An 18,405-nucleotide genomic window follows, 5' to 3' on the forward strand; every position below is an offset into this window, starting at 1 on the left:
GTTGAGTATATCCAACTTCAAAAAGGTATAAGCACAGAACCAAGTAAAATTTACAGCACCATAGCCCCGACCACAGCAGCCATCACGGCCATGACACCAGCCACATTAGAGGCAGGGGTAGCGGCCGCATTGAAAGTGGACGAGCTGGTCGCGGCAGCAGAAGTAGAAGTAGCGTCACCAGCCTCGTTGGATGAGGTGGAAACCTTCAAAGAAGTCGCGACCGCGCTAAGACCAGAAGGAGAAGCCGTGATCATACTATCGGTAGCCTGGGTGCCGGAGGCGGATGAAGAAGATGAAGATGCGGAAGACGAGTCCGACGCGGAAGTTTGCGTAGCGGAAGTGTGCGCAATATCAGTCGACGAAGCAGTCGATGCCACGGTGCTTGTAGAGGCAGCCTGTTTGCCGCTGGGTCCCCAGCCCTCGAGGTAATCGGGAGTAAGGGTTTCGGTTCCAGTGTATTGGGGACATCCTGGTTGGGTAGTTTTTGGGGGGGCGCGGCCGCCGCCGCAGTCGAGGAATGAGCAGATTTCGCCGCTGTCTGGGACGTACCAGAGGTAGCTGGCGTAGTATTTCTCGATTATCACTTCGGTGGAGACGCAGCCTTCCAAATCAGTGCGGGCTGTAGCGAGGTTGGTGAGGCTGGCGAGGCCGAGGAGGAAAGAAAGAGTGACGGGTTTCATTTTGTATTTTGAATGAGTGACTGGGGGAATTTAATGAGTGACTAGGAAGAATAGAATGAAAGAAAGAGAAAAAAAGAAAAGCCATTTAGTAGGGGAATTAGTTTAAACCCTTTTTACGGGGGCCGGAGTCTCGGCTCTTAAAAATCAAGAGCCTCAGGGGTCTGGTCTTTGTTAGATTTATTATTAGCTTGATTTCGAGCTTAGGTGCATTTAGAAGAAAATTCATTTTTTTAATTCATTTTCACAAAAATACAATGTAGACCCCATTATCTTCACTAAAAAAGGAAAATTCGTCTTGGAAGCCCGTGGGCCCAGAGAGATACTCACCTGGGCCCTAACTGGGCTCAAAAGAAAGGAGATCGCCATTGGACTGGAAGTTGGCCCCCGGGGTGAAGCCGGGCCAACTTTGTCCAAGGGATCGATGTACCAAAAAAAAAAAGAACAACAGAAAGCAAGAGATCAAAAAGAAACCGAACCACAGTTGAAAACGCAAATGCAAACCTAGGCCATGCGCTTGGACATAAACATACACTCCCGAAAGGGAGGACAAAGATGGAGAACATATGGAGAAGACATGAGGAAGAGATAGAAAGAAACCTAGTTCTTGATCTTTTGGATGAGGTCGTGGAACTCTTGCAGCCTCTCACCCTTCACTCGAACTGCCCAATGTGTGAGCTTCCCAGTCTCGTCGGGCACCAGGAACTGGACACTGTTAGTGGTGAGCTTGTAGTCAAACTCTTTCTTCAGGAGAATGTTTAAGGTGACTTTTCCACTTGGCTCGGCACGGGCGACAATCCGCGCACGTCCAGTGACAGGGTGCTTCAAAAGGCGGACGGGACCGGTTCCTTTGGGTAACCAAGCCGCTTCAAGTTTGAAAACCCGGGATTTGTCTTCGAACACAACCGTTTCTTCTTCTTCACCGCCATTGCCCTTTGTCAGATCGAAAATTTCACCAGGCTCGCCGTCCTCTTCATCAGTGCCGGTGGGAGTGGACTGAGTAGGAGCGGCCGAAGGAGCGGCCATCGCGGGCTGTGCGAAGGAATTGCTCAAAGGAGCCATCGGTGTTGGAGTGGAGACCCGTCCAAACAAACTGGCGCCTGCAGAAGCAGGGGGAGGCGACGACTTCGTCTTTTTTGTGGGGGAATCATCCTTCTCACTTTCATCTGCAGAGGCACTGGGTTTAAGCGAGGTAGGCTTGGGTCCGAAAATGTTCTGCGAGGTCGGCTTGGGCCCGCCGAAGATGTTCTCCGTGGAGTTCATCTTCTTTGCGGGGGAATCATCATCGTCATCACTTTCATCCGCAGACGCCTTGCGCTTGGGTGAGGTCGGCTTGAGCCCGCCGAAGATGTTCTGAGAGGCTGGGACTGGCTCACTGGACGATCCGAAAACCGAAGAGCCGACGGAGGAGCTTGGAGGGCCAGAGACACCGTTTGCTCCAGCAGAAGCAGACAGCGGAGTGTTAGAGCGAGCAAACATGGGAGGCGTAGGATTGATAGTACTCTCAAGGTGCTGCGTAGGGGTGGCAGACGCAACAGGCTCCTTAGCGTTCTGTGGAGCAGTGTTATCATCATCAACGAACTTGAAACCCTCGCCAGGAACAAAAACGGCACGCTTTTTAGCTGCAGCTTCGAGTTGAGCCTGCTTCTCGCGTTGGCGTTCCGCGTCTTTGCGCTCCCATTCCGCCTCATCCTCCTCATCAGAATCAAACTCCTCGGCCTTTCTTTTGGCCTTTGCATCAGATAGGGTCTTGTCTGACTTAGACTTAAATTGGGCTGCAAAATCGACGCCAGGGGCTGGACCAAACTTGGGAACTTGGAAAGCAGAGGGTGTGGTCGAAGTGGCCGCACCATCAAACTTGGGAATTTGGAAAGCAGGAGCAGCAGAAGTGGCCACACCATTGGATTTAGGAATTTCAACAGCAGATGTGGCGACAGGAGCAGCAGAAACAGGAGCCGCGGCTGGAGTCGAAGGACCAGCATCCGGGGCGGGAGAAGCGCTAGCAGAAGTAGTTACCGGAGCAGGGGTCGGGGCGATAGGGGCAGTAGAAACGGGAGCCGCAGGAGTCGAGGGACCAGCAGCCGAGGCGGAAAATGCGCCAACAGAAGTAGCTGCCGGAGCAGGCGCCGGAGCGGAGAAGGACTGGGCGAACTTGGAGGAAGTAGTAGATCCGCCGGAAGGCTTGTTGGGAGATGCTGGGTGTTTCTCATTGAAACTAGGAGGTACGAAGGTCGGGATTCGAGGAGATGCGCTGCCATCGGGTGCTTCCCTGGCAGCATCACGTTCATTGATGGCGGTGCGTTTGGCCTCTTCGGCGGGGCTGATGGTCCCAATGGGGACACCAAGCTCACGGCGAAGTTCAGCATAAAGAATGAGGACTTCATCAATATCATCAGTCATAGGGTCACATTTGGCGACCTCACGCTTGAACGACTCAGTCAAGGCGCCAATCTTCATGAGAAGGTTAGCTCGCGCTCGAATTTCGCCCGTCGGGTCCTCGGGGAAAAGATGTTTAAGCGGCATGTCGTCAGAATCTTTAGGCAAAGAATAGTCAATTGATACAGGAGGATCAGGTCGAGGGAAAAGACTGTCAGGGTCTGAAGCAGTAAAAGCGTTGGAAACAGTAGAAGTTGAGGAAGAGGGGAGAGAGGAGGAAGAAGAAGGTAAACAAGACGAGCTTTTATCGTCGCGTGAAGACTGCGCGAACGACACCTGAGGAGTTTTCGTCGCACCTTCCCGTTGAGGTTCAGTTGAAACCTTAGACCCAGCGGTGAATGGGTTAGCCAATGAGCTATTCAGAGGTGCAATGTTATTGTCCTTATTCTGCTTATTGTTGTCAACTGTTGTAGTTGCGCCAAAGAGAGAAGTGCTCGGTGCCTGGGGCGTCGCAGCCTGCTCTGTCGGCTTTGGTGCGAATGGGTTGCTGAACGCGTTCTGCCCTGACAGGTTCGCGAATGGATTGGTAGGTGTCGCCTGAGCTGTCTTTTCTTCCCCAAGCTTCGATGGCGCAGGAGACGCCCCGAACATTGAGCCAAATTGTGAGGTTTTTGCAGGCACAGGAGTTTGCTCTTGACTTGGCACTTTCGGTGTGAAAACACTGCTCGCCGGTGATGGTTCCTTTTCAGCCTCTGCAGGCTTTGTGCCCACAGATGTTCCAAACATGGGCTTGAACGGCTGGTCCGCTGCAGGCTTTGCAGCCGCGTTCTCAACAGCCGGCTTCGGCGAGAACATGTTGCCAAATGCTGGCGAAGCAGCCTGCTCTTTTCCGGCCTCCGAAACCTTCGACGCTGCAGGTGTTCCAAACATGGGTTTGAACGGCTGGTCCGCTGCAGGCTTTGCAGCCGCATTCTCAACAGCCGGCTTCGGTGAGAACATATTGCCAAATGCTGGCGGAGCCGTCTGCTCTTTTCCAGCCTCCGAAACCTTCGATGCTGCGGGTGTACCAAACATGAACGGTTGTGCCTCGGCAGCCTTTCCAGTAGTTTCGGTTCCAGTAGCCTTCGGTGAGGAGAAACCGCCAAATGAACTTGGCGCTGACAGCGTCGCAAACGGATTGCTCGCCTTTGGCTCTTCTGCCGCTGGCTTGGGTGCAAAAAGATTGCTCGCAGCCCCTGAGGGTTGAGAGCTGGAGGTTGACCCGAAAAGAGCACTAAAAGGTTTAGCCGCCTCTGTGGGCTTTGCAGGAGTCTGCTCCGCTGTAGTTGTCTTCGGGGCAAACAGGTTAGTGCTGCTGGCTGGAGCCTGCCCTGACAGGTTCGCAAATGGATTGCTGGCTGTTGGCTGCGGTTTCTCTGCATCCAAAGGCTTCGAAGCGGCGGGCGTTGATCCGAAAAGAGCTTTGAAGGGCTGGGTCTCCGCAGGCTTGTCGGCCGGTTTCTCAGGCGCAGTTGTCTTTGGTGCAAATGGATTGCTGGCCGCATTCTGCCCTGAAAGGTTCGAGAATGAAGTGCCAAGTGCCGATGGACCTGCGGCTGGCTTCGGTGCAAACAGGGAAGCTCCCTTGGGCTTGGTATCGGGCGAAGTTTGCATGCTGTCATCTGCAGGCGATGTCATATGTGATGTAGACTGCCCGAATATGGCGGGCTTTGCTGGAGTGCTTGTGTTCTGTTGTGCTCCGAATCCACCGAACGACGGAGTAGACTGATTTCCGGCATTGAATCCCCCAAAGCTAAATCCGTTGGTACCCGACTGGGAATTTCCGCCAAATGATGTGTTTACAGAGAAAGGATTGCTCGGCGGTGCAGATCCAAATGAGGTAGGGCCCGAACCGAAGCTGAATGACGCCTGACCACCCGCCTGGCCGTTAGCGCCCGACGAGAACATTCCGCCCTGGCTGGGCCCCGAGCTTGCCCCGGGGAAGCTCTGGCTTTGGCTCTGACCAAATGTGAACCCAGTGGACTGGGTGGGTGCTGGCGCTGCGGCCGGGGCCACAGATGCGAAAGGGTTGAATGGAGCCGCGTCAGGTGCGCCTCCGCCGGTTGTGGGAGTTGGAGCTCGGCGTTTGCGGACATCCTTGATTCTAAAGGTTTCAAAAAGATCTTCGGTCAGTTTGTGGTCCGCTAATATCTGAGTTATCACTTACTTTCTGCTGGCTAACTGGGCGGCCGTTGCCCGATGGGGTTTGTCATCGGGGGTGCTGGCCATCCCGAAAGAACCCTCGTCATCTTTGGAACCCTGAGGGCCTTGAGCTCCACGTTTCAACATATTGAGCGTATGAAAACTACCGTTAGTTGTATGCTTGCAAGCTCGAACTGCGCGAACTGCCTCGTATCCTTCGGAATCTATGTGACCCGGTTTAAAGTCCTTGAATCAAGCCCAACGTGATAATGGACTGCGGTATGATGCCGTGATGAGTTTCCTCACTTGCGGCAATCGAAGCAGGGAGCTTTCGGTGTGCGGCGAGGCTCTTTCCAACTCCGCACCGACTCGAAAAAGCAACGGCTTCGATGGTGATTACCCTCCACTTAATGTTGTCAATCGTGGAGAGAGCAAAACCCAATTTGTCTCTAACGTCTTTGATGTAGTTGTATGGTAGTGTTCGCGGTCCTCCGTGACACGTTCGCGATCCGTCGCGAAGCTGTCAGCACAACGAATGAGCTCTCGAGTTGGGAGAAGTGAGATCGAAGACTGGCCGAGGACGGATTACTGTCCCTGATGATATTTGTCTTCGAATATCGATATGTCCCACAACGCAATGAAGGGAGGCACGACTGTTATTCTCTCTCTCTTTTTTTTTTTGCAGGAAGCATCGAAGGCGGAAAAAACCCAATCACGTGATACGTCTTGGCAACCAAGGTCTATGCTCGGGACTTTACAAGCTATTGTTTTGCCGGCATTGGACAAAGGGGGATGTGATATGGTATCATAATTGGCATGATTGCTTTGTGAAAGTTGGTTATCTGATAGCAAATGAGGCAACAGAAAAAGGTGAATATTTCTGTGCTTAAATAAAAGCCCCGCTCACTTCATGATGTCGCCAACCTCGACCGGCGGAGGAGAGATCCGCTTCAACAACACGTCAAAGTACACTGGAGGGCGAGAAGAATATAACGGATAATGTTGTGTGAAACAGAGCCCAAGCCCACGCGCATATCAAGTTTAGCCTGAGGTGTTGAGTCCCGTTCTGAACCTTGAGATCTTTGAAAGGCAAGTATACAAGGCAACCCCGAAACTCCGCGTGATGTATGTGCATATTCTACTAGAGAATACAAGACCAAGAACAGTGGAAGAAAAAGATAGGCTTCACCAACACTATAAAGTACGCCAGTGCCCGAGAAGAATATAAAAGATATTGTTGTGTAAAGCAGGGTTCGAGTTTATGCGCATATCGAATCTTGCCTGTGGGCTCAAGTGCCTCTTGTTCTGAGCCTTTGAGACTCTTGGAAGACAAGTACATACACAACGCGACTCCGAAACTCCGCGTGATGTATGAGCATATTATACCAGCGAATACGCCAAGAATAGTGGGCTGCACGCCTTCCGGGTGACCAGCAAATCATACTATTCTGGGTAAGTCTGCCACAACTTTTGTCACGCTAAGAACCCCAAGCGTATCTCGAGGTTACAACGTCAGGGCGAACAAGGTCGAGTGTAACATATAAGACGGGACCTGAAGTCTTCGTTTTCGTCTCCCCGCACTCTAGGAGTGGCGTTCCTGGGGGTCATTGCTCCTGTGCTGACCTTATTCTCATTTAAGTTAATCAGAGTTAGGGCAGAATTAGGGTTGAATTGAAAGGCCTCAACGTTTAAAGGTAATGAGCATAAATCCTGGAATATAATTGGCTTCTCTTATAGGTCACACACACACACACACCTACACTCGTGGACTTAGTCACATACCTCGAATGGTGGCTGCAATCGAATTATCAACTAGTCACATTCCATTCCTATTGGAAGGGCCTAGGGCGAACTAATGGCTTAGGTTTCGAGGTTAGCTTTTCTGCACAATGTGATGTGCTAAATATCGATTGGCTATTGGCTGATATGCAGGTAGGAGCAGGGGACTTCATCTCTTGTGGGGAAAGATCAGCACTATCTATTCACATTCTCATTTCCACCTGGGCACTTCATTTCCACCTGGCACTTAATATCATAAGGCAAAGAACATGGCGTGACAGCACAGGGGGATTGTTGACTTCCCAGGAATCAAATAACCAATGGAGACCCCTGGTCTACAGTCACTCGCCTTATATTTCCCCGTCTCGTGTGGTATTTCGAGGTGGGATTCCCTGATTTGTTTTGCTTTTAGCTAAAGATGCAGTGTCATTGGCTGCATCCCTTTGCTATCATGCGCATGCATGCTTGCATTACCCGGTCGGATCTATTGTCAAAATGGTTCAGGTGGCTCTATATAAACCATCGTTCCCCGACCCTCGTTGTCCACGTTCCTCAAGCAAGCCACTCGCAAGCACTCGTCTTGCTGACCTACCTCAGCAATTCAAGGTCAAAATGCGTTACTCTTCCGTGATCAAGTATCTTTCTTTAGTAGCTTGTGCCAATGCACAGCTACTAGAGATCCCAACTGTGGATGCTATTGTCAGTTCTGCCATGGTCCCCTTTGAGAAGTATATGTCCTTTGGTGCTGCAACAAAAGTCGCAACCGCTGCAGCAGGGTTCAAAACCAACACCGCGAGCGCTAAACATGGAGTTGCAGCAGTGGCAGCAGCAGACACTCCGTACTGGCTAGCAGATATCGCCCACCAAGGAATTGCAGCCTTCAACCCGAACCCTTCTGGCTACACCGTCTTCCGCAACGTGAAAGATTACGGTGCTAAAGGTGAGCATCTGAGGATTACTATCACCGCCTGAGAAGTACTAAAGTGATTATAGGTGATGGTGTGACGGACGATACGGCCGCCATCAATGCGGCCATCAGCGCCGGCAGTCGTTTTGGCCCGGCAAGCAGACAATCCTCCACCACGACTCCCGCGATAGTTTACTTCCCATCCGGAACATACCTGATTTCAACCTCGATCATCGATTACTATTTCACCCAGTTGATTGGCAACCCGAATGCAATGCCAGTTATAAAGGCAACTGCAGGTTTTGTCGGACTTGGTCTGATTGACGGTGACCAATACCAGAACGATGGAAACCAGGGCTGGACATCGACGAATGTATTTTTCAGACAGATCCGAAATTTGAAATTAGACTTGACTGGAATCCCTGCCAGTACTGCTGCGACTGGTATTCACTGGCCGACTGGCCAAGCTTCCAGCATCCAGAATGTCGTCATTGCTATGAGTTCTGCTTCTGGAACGCAGCACCAGGGTATCTTTATTGAGAATGGTATGTTGGTATTTGAAATCTTTTTGGATCGATCCTAATACAATCCCAGGCTCTGGAGGCTGGATGACCGATGTGACGATTACTGGTGGTCTCTATGGTGCCAATGTTGGCAACCAGCAATTCACAATGCGGAACATTGTTATCTCGAATGCAGTGACCGCAATTTCTCAAATCTGGGATTGGGGCTGGACTTACCAAGGTCTCTTGATTTCTGACTGCACAACTGCCGTTTCAATCAGCAATGGTGGTGCTGGGGCCCAGCTCGTCGGCTCGGTCAACATCCTCGACAGCACCATCAAAAACTGCCAGAATTTTGTTGAGACCGCGTGGCAGAGCTCAGACCTATCAACTGGCAGCCTCATTCTCGAGAACATAGATCTGAACAACGTTCCAGTTGCCGTCAAAGGCGTCAGCGGTACTGTCCTGGCTGGGGGTTCCACGACCATTAGCGCGTGGGGACAAGGCCACAAGTATACTCCAAACGGACCGACCAACTTCCAGGGCGCTTTCACTGCGCCGACACGCCCTAGCGCTTTGCTTGCTAGTGGATCGAACCGATATTTTACCAAGTCCAAGCCTCAGTATGTGCAATCACCGGTAGCTTCGTTTATCAGCATCAGAAGCGCAGGTGCCAAGGGAGATGGTTCAACCGATGACACGAAAGCCATCCAATCCGCATTGACATCTGCCGCGTCTGCAGGTAAAATTGTGTTCTTCGATCAAGGAAATTACAAAGTCACCAACACTCTTTATGTCCCACCCGGCTCTCGGATTGTCGGCGAGGCATATTCTGTCATAATGGCCACTGGCAATGTATGGTCGAGTATTACCAAGCCCGTCCCCGTGGTTCAAATTGGCAAATATGGAGAATCTGGGTCTGTCGAATGGTCCGATATGATTGTGAGCACCTCGGGCTCTACACCGGGCGCTGTACTCGTTGAGTGGAACTTGGCGGCGACATCAGGTTCTGGAATGTGGGATGTTCACACTCGAATTGGAGGCTTCCAAGGATCTAAGCAGCAGGTTGCTCAGTGCCCGACAAAAGCAGCTGTCTCGGTGGATTGTCAGGTTGGTTACATGTCCATGCACATTACCAAAGCCGCCAGTGGTGTTTACTTGGAGAATGTCTGGCTTTGGACCGCCGATCATGATCTCGAAAGCCCAACCAACACCCAGATCTCAGTGTATACCGGTCGTGGTCTCTTGATAGAAGGAAAGAACATCTGGCTGTAAGTGGCAGCGAATTCCCACCATGAATTATCACAGCCAACTAACACTGGCGCAAGATACGGAACGGGATCCGAGCATCACTCGCTGTATCAATATCAGTTCTCAGGCGCAAGCTCGATCATGGGAGGATTCATACAGACAGAAACTCCGTAAGTCATCCTATACTGAGACTGCCATTGCATTTCTTATCCTAACCAATTGCACGCAGATACTATCAGCCAAATCCCAACGCAGCCAATGGCCCATACCCCACTAACCCGGATCTCAATGACCCCGACTATAGTAGCTGTCTCGGCGGAAACTGCAACTCGCTTGGTCTTCGGATTCTCAATAGCAAGGATGTGATTATCTACGGGGCTGGGCTCTACAGCTTTTTCAACAACTACAGCACCACCTGTTCCACATTCCCCCTTCCGGAGGATTGCCAAAGCATGATATTCAGCGTTGAGGGTAGTACAAGTAGACTGGTGGTATATGGGCTCAACACTGTTGGGACAAATTATATGATTGTGAAGGATGGTACTGCACTGGCGACGGTTGCCGACAATCTGGCTACGTACGCTGCCACCATTGCCTACTTCACCTTCTAGGGCGCAGCTCGGATTCCAACAATCATCTCCACTTGTTTTTGCACTCAAAGGTCAAGACAAGGGTTGAATCTCCGGAGGACGGACATAGTACATATCCTAGTGGAACAAGTCACATATATTCAAGGCTCGAAACCCATCTATCTCATCGTAAGGTACTTTCATCTCTGGAGAGCTTCCTATTTTAGCTGCCGCTTTGACGAAGGCGCCCATTTAGTGATAAAAGCGGCAAGAGGCACTGAATAGTCTAATTGTGAAATGTGTCCATAATTCAACAAAAGCCTAGCGAAATTGCATTGCTCGGATATGAATCCGGGGTTGATCGGATACCCGGGAAAAGAAGCATATAAAGACCTCGGGATACACCAAGCCCTCGTCCTACTCTCAACCAACTGCCATGACGAAAGAAGCAAAAGTAATCTCGTTCGATTCCCTCCCATTAGACCCAACAGGCCCACGAGGAAATGCCTGGGGTCGATTTGGAAAAGATGATCAACTTGGGACATTAAACCTGCTCACTCCTGAGCGGGTCGTCCAAGCCGCGAAGGAAATTAAAACTGGCGTGCGAATCTCACTTGACTGGCCGTTGAGCATGCCTTCGCATCCTAGCTTTAATCGCCATCCATTTAAGCAGGAGATCGTTCTGCGGAATCCGAATTGTGTCTATGATGACATCCTGACATTCAATAGCCAGGGGTCTACCCAATGGGATGGATTTAGACACTACGGTATGTTACTGATTTCTATGGCTTGGGGTTGCGATTATTGCTTATTATTCGTGGCTCTAGCAAACCAGAAGTCCCGACAGTTCTATAACGGACATACAACAGACGAGATAGAGAGCTCGGATATCATTGGCATTCACTGTATGGATCAGCTCTAAAATATCCGATCAATCCAGAACTAACCTCAACCCCTCATATAGCCATGTGTGAACATGGCGGAATAACAGGCCGCGGCGTTCTCCTCGACTACGCAGAATGGGCCACCGCAAACTCAATCTCCATCTCCGCCCTCAATTCTGAGGCCATCACTATCGACAACCTGAAACGAGTAGTTCAAGATCACAACCTCAATTTCCAAAAGGGTGACATTCTTTTCATCCGCAGCGGATTCACGGCCGCATACAACAGGCTAGACAACCAGCAGCGAAAGGACCTGGCACTTCGCTCATCGCCGGATTTCAGTGGCGTCGAGGCAACGGAGAGTATGGTGCGGTGGTTATGGGAGCATCAGTTCTCTGCTGTTGCTGGTGATGCGCCGAGCTTTGAGCGTGCGCCTATTAGAGGTGCCCATGCGGATCCGAATTTCAATTTGCATGAGTGGGTGCTGGCAGGTTGGGGAACTCCCATTGGGGAGATGTTTGATTTGGAGAAGTTGTCAGAGCATTGTAAGGCTAGTGGACGCTATAGCTTTTTCTTGTCCAGTATGCCTTTGAAGGTTGCTTTCTCTTGATCATTGTGCTGAAATTGTGCTAATTCAGAGTCTAGGTTATTGGTGGTGTGGCTAGCCCACCTAATGCGTTTGCTATTTTTTAAATTTATTTTACTTACTGAAATGAATAATTTGAGAGATCTTTCACTCCAAAGTGTCCACGGAAATCCTGGCGGGAGTGTGCCGCCCACTGTCCCGCCGGGTGGAGAAGGACAACACCATCGCGAAGGAGACTCAAACTGACAATTTGCACAGTTGCAGGGGGGAAGTTGGGCCCGAGCCCCCCGTAAATTGTCAAAAGGTATAAAAACTACATCTATCCCTCTACAGCCCCTCAATCCTCGACGTAAATCAACACTTCTCAAATCATTCCATCTTCCCTTCTATACACATCTTCAAGACACTTCCCATTTTCTCGCCCGTCATGCCCATCGAACCCCCCCAAGCCAGCTCCCTCAAAGACCTATTCAGTCTCAAAGACAAGGTCATAGTCGTCACCGGCGCATCCGGGCCCCGAGGAATTGGCCTCGAAGCAGCCCGCGGCTGTGCCGAAATGGGCGGCAACATCGCAATCACATACTTCACACGAAGCGAGGGAGCCGAAGCAAACGCCAAAGCCCTACAAGACGAGTACGGCGTCCAGGCGAAGGCCTACAAATGCGACACGTCGAAATGGAATGAAGTGCAAGAACTCATCGCGAACGTGATCGCCGACTTCGGCAGGATCGACTCGTTCATCGCGAACGCAGGCCGCACCGCTGATGCGGGTGTTTTAGATGGCTCGGTTGAGGCATGGGAGAACATCATCCAGGCGGATCTCAACTCAGTCTTTTACTGTGCCAAGGCTGTTGGTCCTCATTTCAAGGAGCGTGGCAAGGGAAGCTTTGTGATTACTGCTTCGATGTCGGGTCATATTGTCAATTACCCACAGGAGCAGACTTCGTACAATGTTGCTAAGGCTGGGTGTATTCATATGGCTCGCTCGTTGGCGAATGAGTGGAGGGACTTTGCTCGTGTTAATAGTATCTCGCCTGGATATATCAATACCGGGCTGGGAGACTTTGTGGATGCGGAGACTCAGGAGGGTTGGAATAATATGATCCCTATGGGTCGTCAAAGTGACCCTAAGGAGTTGAAGGCGGCTTATGTGTACTTTGCTAGTGATGCTAGTACTTACACTACTGGTGCGGATCTGCGGATTGATGGAGGCTACACTTGCCGGTGAAGAGGGTCTGCTTTGAAGATATGGAGAAGCTACTGTGTTTTCTCTTTTTGTATTTAAAGTACAATGAACAGGACTTAGGGAAAATACTACCTTTCTGAAACTGTTACAGAGTCAAAGTGCCCCCATCAATAACAATATCCGCACCAGTGATGTACCGTCCTGCACGCTGACTACACAGAAGAACAACAGCCCCAGTAATCTCCTCGGGATCCCCCATCCGGCCCATCGGACAACGAGCATCCCAAATCTTTCTAACATCCGCCAAACTGTCCCCGGCATTGAGAATAGTATCCATATATCCAGGACTAATACTATTCACTCTGATCCCATGAACTGCCCACTCAGCAGCCAGATTTCGAGTCAGATGCGCAACCCCAGCCTTGCTCGCATTGTAAGCAGCCTGTGGCTGGGGGAAGTTGGTATAGTGAGCGGACATCGACGCAGTAAACAAAATGCACCCGCCTTTGCCCGAGGATTCCATTCGCTTTGCTGCTGCCTGAGCGCAGAAGAAAGATCCGTTCAGGTTCACGTCTATCACTCTATTAAACTGGTCGGGTGTTACTGTGAGGGATGATTGGCACCCAGGGATTCCAGCGAAGCAGCAGAGGATGTCGATGCCTTCCATTGTTGTGTTTGCCCGTTCAAATGCGGCTTCGATTGATTCCATCGAGGTCACGTCCAAGGGGATTTTGGTTACATTCGCAGAGGGAAATTTCGATGCTAGTGATTGGATTTGTTCTTCTGATGTTTCCAGAGTCTTGGGGAGATCCATGATACACAGCGAGGAAAGACCGTGCTCCAAGAGAGCCTGCGCTGAGACTAGGCCTAGTGCTCCTGCTCCGCCGGTGACTATGGCTTTTCCGTGAACTTGAAATCGCATTTCGGCACGTGAGCGAGCAGATGTAAAGGGTACCGGAGTGAGGGGACGAGTGAGGGAACTTGATCCCTTCGACAGGGTCATAATAGGAAGGACCCGAGAGGTCAGCGAGGCTCGCTGGTCCTCACTCGCTCCCGTTGAGGTGTCGGTAGACATATTGATTCTGTGAGATTGAGTTTCGAGACAAATCGGTGTTTTACTAGAGAGTAATCTAGTATGTTTCTCAGTATTGGAGGACAAGAGTTGACGCTGGGCTGCAACAGAAAGTGGAAACCATTTGGAGTATTTGGGGTATCTGGAGTACCATGATTGATTATAGAAAGGGAAACATTATTGGCGATCACCCAAAGCAGTGAGTCTGAAGTAGCTTGAAATGGTTCAATTTGGAAGTACGTGCAGAGGTTGGAGACAGGCGGCTGCGAGGCGGGAGGCTTCCGCCAAAGCGGGGGATCCGGAGGATTTGAGGGATTGACATCTGAGCCGAGTCAAGAGATCGGAGTGGGGTGATCCGGCTGGAGATTGCCAAGTAAACTGTTAAGGCCTGAGATTAGGGTTGTCCTTTCTTAATTCTTTACACTTCTAGATGAAGAACCAAGTTCTGTACATAGGTCTTTTGAATTTCCTCAAATTATTCCGCTAAATTCACACACATCTCCTGTTTCTACTCCTGTCTGAGTTCGTACTGCTTCGTCCTCTCCCGGACCTCATGTTCAAAACTCACAGCGAAATCTCCAGTATTATATGGGCTGTGATCCTGGCATGCCATGGTGCCACGTCCAATTTTGAAGGTCTCATATCCCTTCGCGTCTTGGGGGATTCGAAAGTAAATTAGCCCTGGTCTCTCCCTGCTCACTGGTCTTTGGTATAAATTCTCTGAGCATGCCTCTCGACATGGAATCTGGTTTGCAGGAAACAGCGTTTCGTCTATTTTTGGTGGACTGTTAACGTATGGTATCGGCCGTATCAACAACTCGGTTGAACGGTGGAGGGTACCTTGTCCAGCATGCAAGCATTCCTATGTATAAATCCCACCTCTGCTGAAGCTAATGATACATAGTGGATTTTTATTATATTCGGCATCTTAACCTTTGCAATGGAATTGCCTTCTATATTTACCTACCAGACACCCCCCACAACGCCCGTTTCCTCTCTAAAGAGGAAGGAGAGTTCATTCACAAACGTGCCCAGCGCGAACCACACACTTTAGTCTCGCATGAATGGTCAAAAGATCATGGATCCGAAAACTTGGCTTATTTTCGTGTACTCCGTGGCGTCCAGCATCCCTAATGGAGGCCTCACAAGCGTACGCATAACTGGACCGCATTCCATCAAGCCTTACTAATTATTTATATCCTTCTGCAGTTTTGAAGTATTGCTATTGCCGGATTTGGATACTCGAATCTCAACACTCTCCTCGTTGGGCTACCCACCTCTGTGTTTACTCTCATCTGGGTGGTTCTGGCCACGATCCTCGTTAATCGCACTGCCTCACCGTTTGTTTACAGCTGATCAGTTTGGCCGGCTCTATTATGGTCTCTCAAATTGATCCTACAAAGAAAGTGTCTCGATTAGCTGGAATGTGGCTTTTCCGTGCGTATTCCACCGGAATCCTTATTATCTTGAGTATTATTGCCTCTAACGTTGCTGGATACACGAAAAGGACGACAATGACTGCAGTGATGTTCATTGGGAATTGTGCTGGCAATATCACTGGTTCTTTCCTATTCTTTGATGATGAAATGCCCGACTACGGGGTGAATGCTCCTACTTAACTTCGTGTCTGATGAAGATAAACTGACGATGAGTAGAGCGCCTAGATTGGGATTATGATCTCACTGGCAATCGCCTTTGTCGCCATTCTTGGTTTGCGTCAGATATTCCAGTTTCAAAACCAGCAACACGACCGCCGGCAGAATGTTAAAATAGACCCTGAATTGCGCCGGGACTTTGAAACTGATGAGGTGGCTGCACTTGATCGTGCACTTGATGAGGGATGAGACTGACTGGGAGAACCAAAACTTCCGCTATTATTTGTAGTGGCTTTGCTTATACATTTTAACTTGATTATATCCAGACATGGCGGTATCATTTAGACCTACACCTGATTCTTGTTCTACAATTCTTCGACCACCAGTATGTACTACCTGTCGAGATGTATCGGCTGACGCTAGCCATATATGGTTAGCTCATAATGTTTAGTCCGGTCCAACCTTGGAAACCTCTCAAGTATATACCACACCCGTGACATTGGGTGACTAAGATTTTATTGAAAGGTTGATGCCGACCAAGGTTAAAGAGAGCTTGAACTGGCGTCGGAGTCCAGGTACTACTAGTAACCATTTTCGACAGCCGATTCACCGCCAATTAGAGCGTTATGGTGTGATGGAAAAGCGTGAAATGCATCATAAAATTATGCTAAAAATCTATGTTCTATAAGTGAAGTTGAGTATACAGTCAAACAGGTCTAAACGGTGAATCTATGGTGTTTTTTTTGGCAGAAGCGTCGAGGGTTATTGCTTTCCAATCACGCAGTGTTGTCGCAAGACCAACTCTTGGAACTGGAGTCTTCGTGAATTGCGACTCCTGACACCCATAATCCCAATCCGCACTGGAAAAAATTAGTCACCATAAACAAAACCAAGCAGGATACTTACAATAGCAAAGGCAATAGCCAAGACCAAAGCATTCGTAATCGTCAAAACAGACTTCTTCCAATTCTGGAAGTAACGGCCCTTGTTCATATAGAACCAAAAGATCGCAGGGAGTCCGACTAATCAAAAGTCAGCATTTGATTGGATCTTGGGAAATCCAATAATGGGAAGGGGGCCATTCTTACAGCTGAACCAACTTCCAAAGACCGCACTCTGTAATTTCTGCATCAGCTAACGTTCCAATTCAAATGTGATTTGATAAAAAGACTTACAATCAGACTCAGTAGATCATTGAATACGGGAATGGATTCTGCCACGATCCAGGCAACAACCCAGACTGCGAGACAGATAGCGACCCAGGATCCGATTGACAGGAAGCTCCGGCTGTGCATCTTGTTGGATCCACGGAACATACGCACGTAGATGTATTTACATGCGACGTGGCCCAAGACAACTCCGGAAAGAATGGTCTATATTTGGTCAGTAAAGTGGACACAGAAGACGAGCGAACTGAAGGATAAACTCACTGTTGGAATTGAAAGACCCCAGGCAATCTTGCTCATCAACGGGTTCATAGAGAGAATAGCAGGCGATTGGACGTCCGGTCCCACGTAATGATAGATGAGCAGTGCACTAACAAGGTACAAGACCGTATCGACAATTTGAAGCATGGCGAGTGACTTGTTGAATGTGCGTGGGTCTTCTGTCTCAGAAATGAAACCAAAGTACGCAACATGGGCGACTATAAGATCGGTCCTTGGGTTAGCTCGGTGTACATTGTCAGGTGCTGATCAGCATCATTTGGTGTTCCACGTACGGTAAGCGAAGATGATATTTGTCACAGCCAAAAAGCCATCGCGGAAGCTAACTTCCCTAGTGGCCTCGTTTTTGATATGTCCTTTAGTATCGACTCCCACGGTGATCATGGTCAACACTGTCGCAACAAAGACACTCAAGAATGCTTCATATCGGTCAGTTGAATTGTCCTCCAACTTGAGCAGTATGGTGACTGCAATAGATGAGGAATGTACTCACAAATGACAGACATCCAATAGACCTTGTCCATAGTACGGGGCAAGGCGCCCAAAAAGCAGATGATCAGTCCAACGACACCAAACACCAACGTGCAGGTTCCGTGATCGGTTAGCACATTCATCAGGATGTTGAACATCAAAATGTTGCTAGCCATGAGGAAGATCAACAGCAGCAGCTGGCCAATTCCTAGCAACTCACGGCCGAAAGGACCCATCAAGATCTCGCCGGCATCTCCCATGCTGTGAACCTCGGGATGACGAAGTTTGAATTGACCAATAACATAGCCGGTATACCATGAGAGAGCAGAGATAAACAGAATCATGATAGCGGCGCTGTTCAACAATGTTAGCCGTGGGGTCTCAAAGCCGTCGAAAGAAAATACATACGGAACCATTCCAAGGGTAGCCACTGCGGATGGCAAAGACAGAATTCCGACAGAGACATTCTCTGCGATCATGACTGGAATTGACATTAGGTCTCGAAGCTTTCCATGTGCATGATATCTCAAAGTTAGCTACTCACGCATGCCACAGTGCCTGTTCAAGGATGATTAGCCATGTCCATGATCGAATCCATAATTTTAGTCATAATAATCACTTACCACCATTTCATAGTCCGATACTTGATCTCCGCAGTCTCCTCATTTCCAAAGGGCTCCAATTGCTTCGCGTCCAATTTTTCCTCCAAGTCTTTTTCGAGGGATCCATCGACCTTGCCGTCCACGGCATGCTTTTCGTCAAACATAGTGACTTTCCACGCGACTTATCAAGCCTTTAGACCCTAAATTGACGAAAAGCTTGATACTCTCAATATGTTTCAAAGACTAAAATCAATCGGGTAACCCCGGCCAAGCCCAAAAAAAAAATCTCTGAAAGCGGTCCGGGGAACTCAGGTGGACCCC

General features: G+C 49.6%; 8 protein-coding genes across 8 annotated transcripts; 4 read left to right on the forward strand and 4 right to left on the reverse strand.

Annotated features, from left to right (window-relative positions):
* Positions 1-50: 50 nt before the first annotated feature.
* On the reverse strand, positions 51-680 carry N7447_005970 (putative cell surface protein; the record flags this gene model as incomplete). Its single annotated transcript, XM_057230232.1, has 1 exon — positions 51-680. One exon carries the CDS (start codon positions 678-680, stop codon positions 51-53), a length of 630 nt encoding a protein of 209 aa, XP_057085322.1.
* Positions 681-1,277: 597 nt separating this feature from the next.
* N7447_005971 (uncharacterized protein) lies at positions 1,278-5,381 on the reverse strand (the record flags this gene model as incomplete). The annotated part of the gene is made up of 2 exons (XM_057230233.1): positions 1,278-5,196; positions 5,260-5,381. 2 exons carry the CDS (start codon positions 5,379-5,381, stop codon positions 1,278-1,280), a joined length of 4,041 nt encoding a protein of 1,346 aa, XP_057085323.1.
* Positions 5,382-7,625: 2,244 nt separating this feature from the next.
* N7447_005972 (glycoside hydrolase family 55 protein) lies at positions 7,626-10,285 on the forward strand (the record flags this gene model as incomplete). Its single annotated transcript, XM_057230234.1, has 5 exons — positions 7,626-7,953; positions 8,007-8,465; positions 8,515-9,694; positions 9,752-9,844; positions 9,904-10,285. 5 exons carry the CDS (start codon positions 7,626-7,628, stop codon positions 10,283-10,285), a joined length of 2,442 nt encoding a protein of 813 aa, XP_057085324.1.
* A 394-nt stretch (positions 10,286-10,679) lies between these two features.
* On the forward strand, positions 10,680-11,737 carry N7447_005973 (uncharacterized protein; the record flags this gene model as incomplete). Its single annotated transcript, XM_057230235.1, has 3 exons — positions 10,680-11,010; positions 11,071-11,148; positions 11,208-11,737. 3 exons carry the CDS (start codon positions 10,680-10,682, stop codon positions 11,735-11,737), a joined length of 939 nt encoding a protein of 312 aa, XP_057085325.1.
* A 403-nt stretch (positions 11,738-12,140) lies between these two features.
* Positions 12,141-12,941, forward strand: N7447_005974 (SDR family oxidoreductase; the record flags this gene model as incomplete). The annotated part of the gene is made up of 1 exon (XM_057230236.1): positions 12,141-12,941. One exon carries the CDS (start codon positions 12,141-12,143, stop codon positions 12,939-12,941), a length of 801 nt encoding a protein of 266 aa, XP_057085326.1.
* A 103-nt stretch (positions 12,942-13,044) lies between these two features.
* On the reverse strand, positions 13,045-13,974 carry N7447_005975 (Glucose/ribitol dehydrogenase; the record flags this gene model as incomplete). The annotated part of the gene is made up of 1 exon (XM_057230237.1): positions 13,045-13,974. One exon carries the CDS (start codon positions 13,972-13,974, stop codon positions 13,045-13,047), a length of 930 nt encoding a protein of 309 aa, XP_057085327.1.
* A 1,130-nt stretch (positions 13,975-15,104) lies between these two features.
* N7447_005976 (Major facilitator superfamily domain general substrate transporter) lies at positions 15,105-15,815 on the forward strand (the record flags this gene model as incomplete). Its single annotated transcript, XM_057230238.1, has 4 exons — positions 15,105-15,121; positions 15,189-15,311; positions 15,332-15,572; positions 15,636-15,815. The coding sequence occupies 4 exons, from the start codon at positions 15,105-15,107 to the stop codon at positions 15,813-15,815; spliced, it is 561 nt and encodes a 186-aa protein (XP_057085328.1).
* A 527-nt stretch (positions 15,816-16,342) lies between these two features.
* Positions 16,343-18,248, reverse strand: N7447_005977 (uncharacterized protein; the record flags this gene model as incomplete). The annotated part of the gene is made up of 10 exons (XM_057230239.1): positions 16,343-16,426; positions 16,473-16,588; positions 16,655-16,682; positions 16,742-16,939; positions 16,997-17,211; positions 17,287-17,430; positions 17,505-17,836; positions 17,891-17,963; positions 18,027-18,040; positions 18,106-18,248. The coding sequence occupies 10 exons, from the start codon at positions 18,246-18,248 to the stop codon at positions 16,343-16,345; spliced, it is 1,347 nt and encodes a 448-aa protein (XP_057085329.1).
* Positions 18,249-18,405: the final 157 nt, after the last annotated feature.

The sequence above is a fragment of the Penicillium robsamsonii genome, assembly GCF_028829455.1.
Source record: "Penicillium robsamsonii strain IBT 29466 chromosome Unknown utg000003l_segment0_segment0, whole genome shotgun sequence".
NCBI lineage: Eukaryota > Fungi > Ascomycota > Eurotiomycetes > Eurotiales > Aspergillaceae > Penicillium > Penicillium robsamsonii.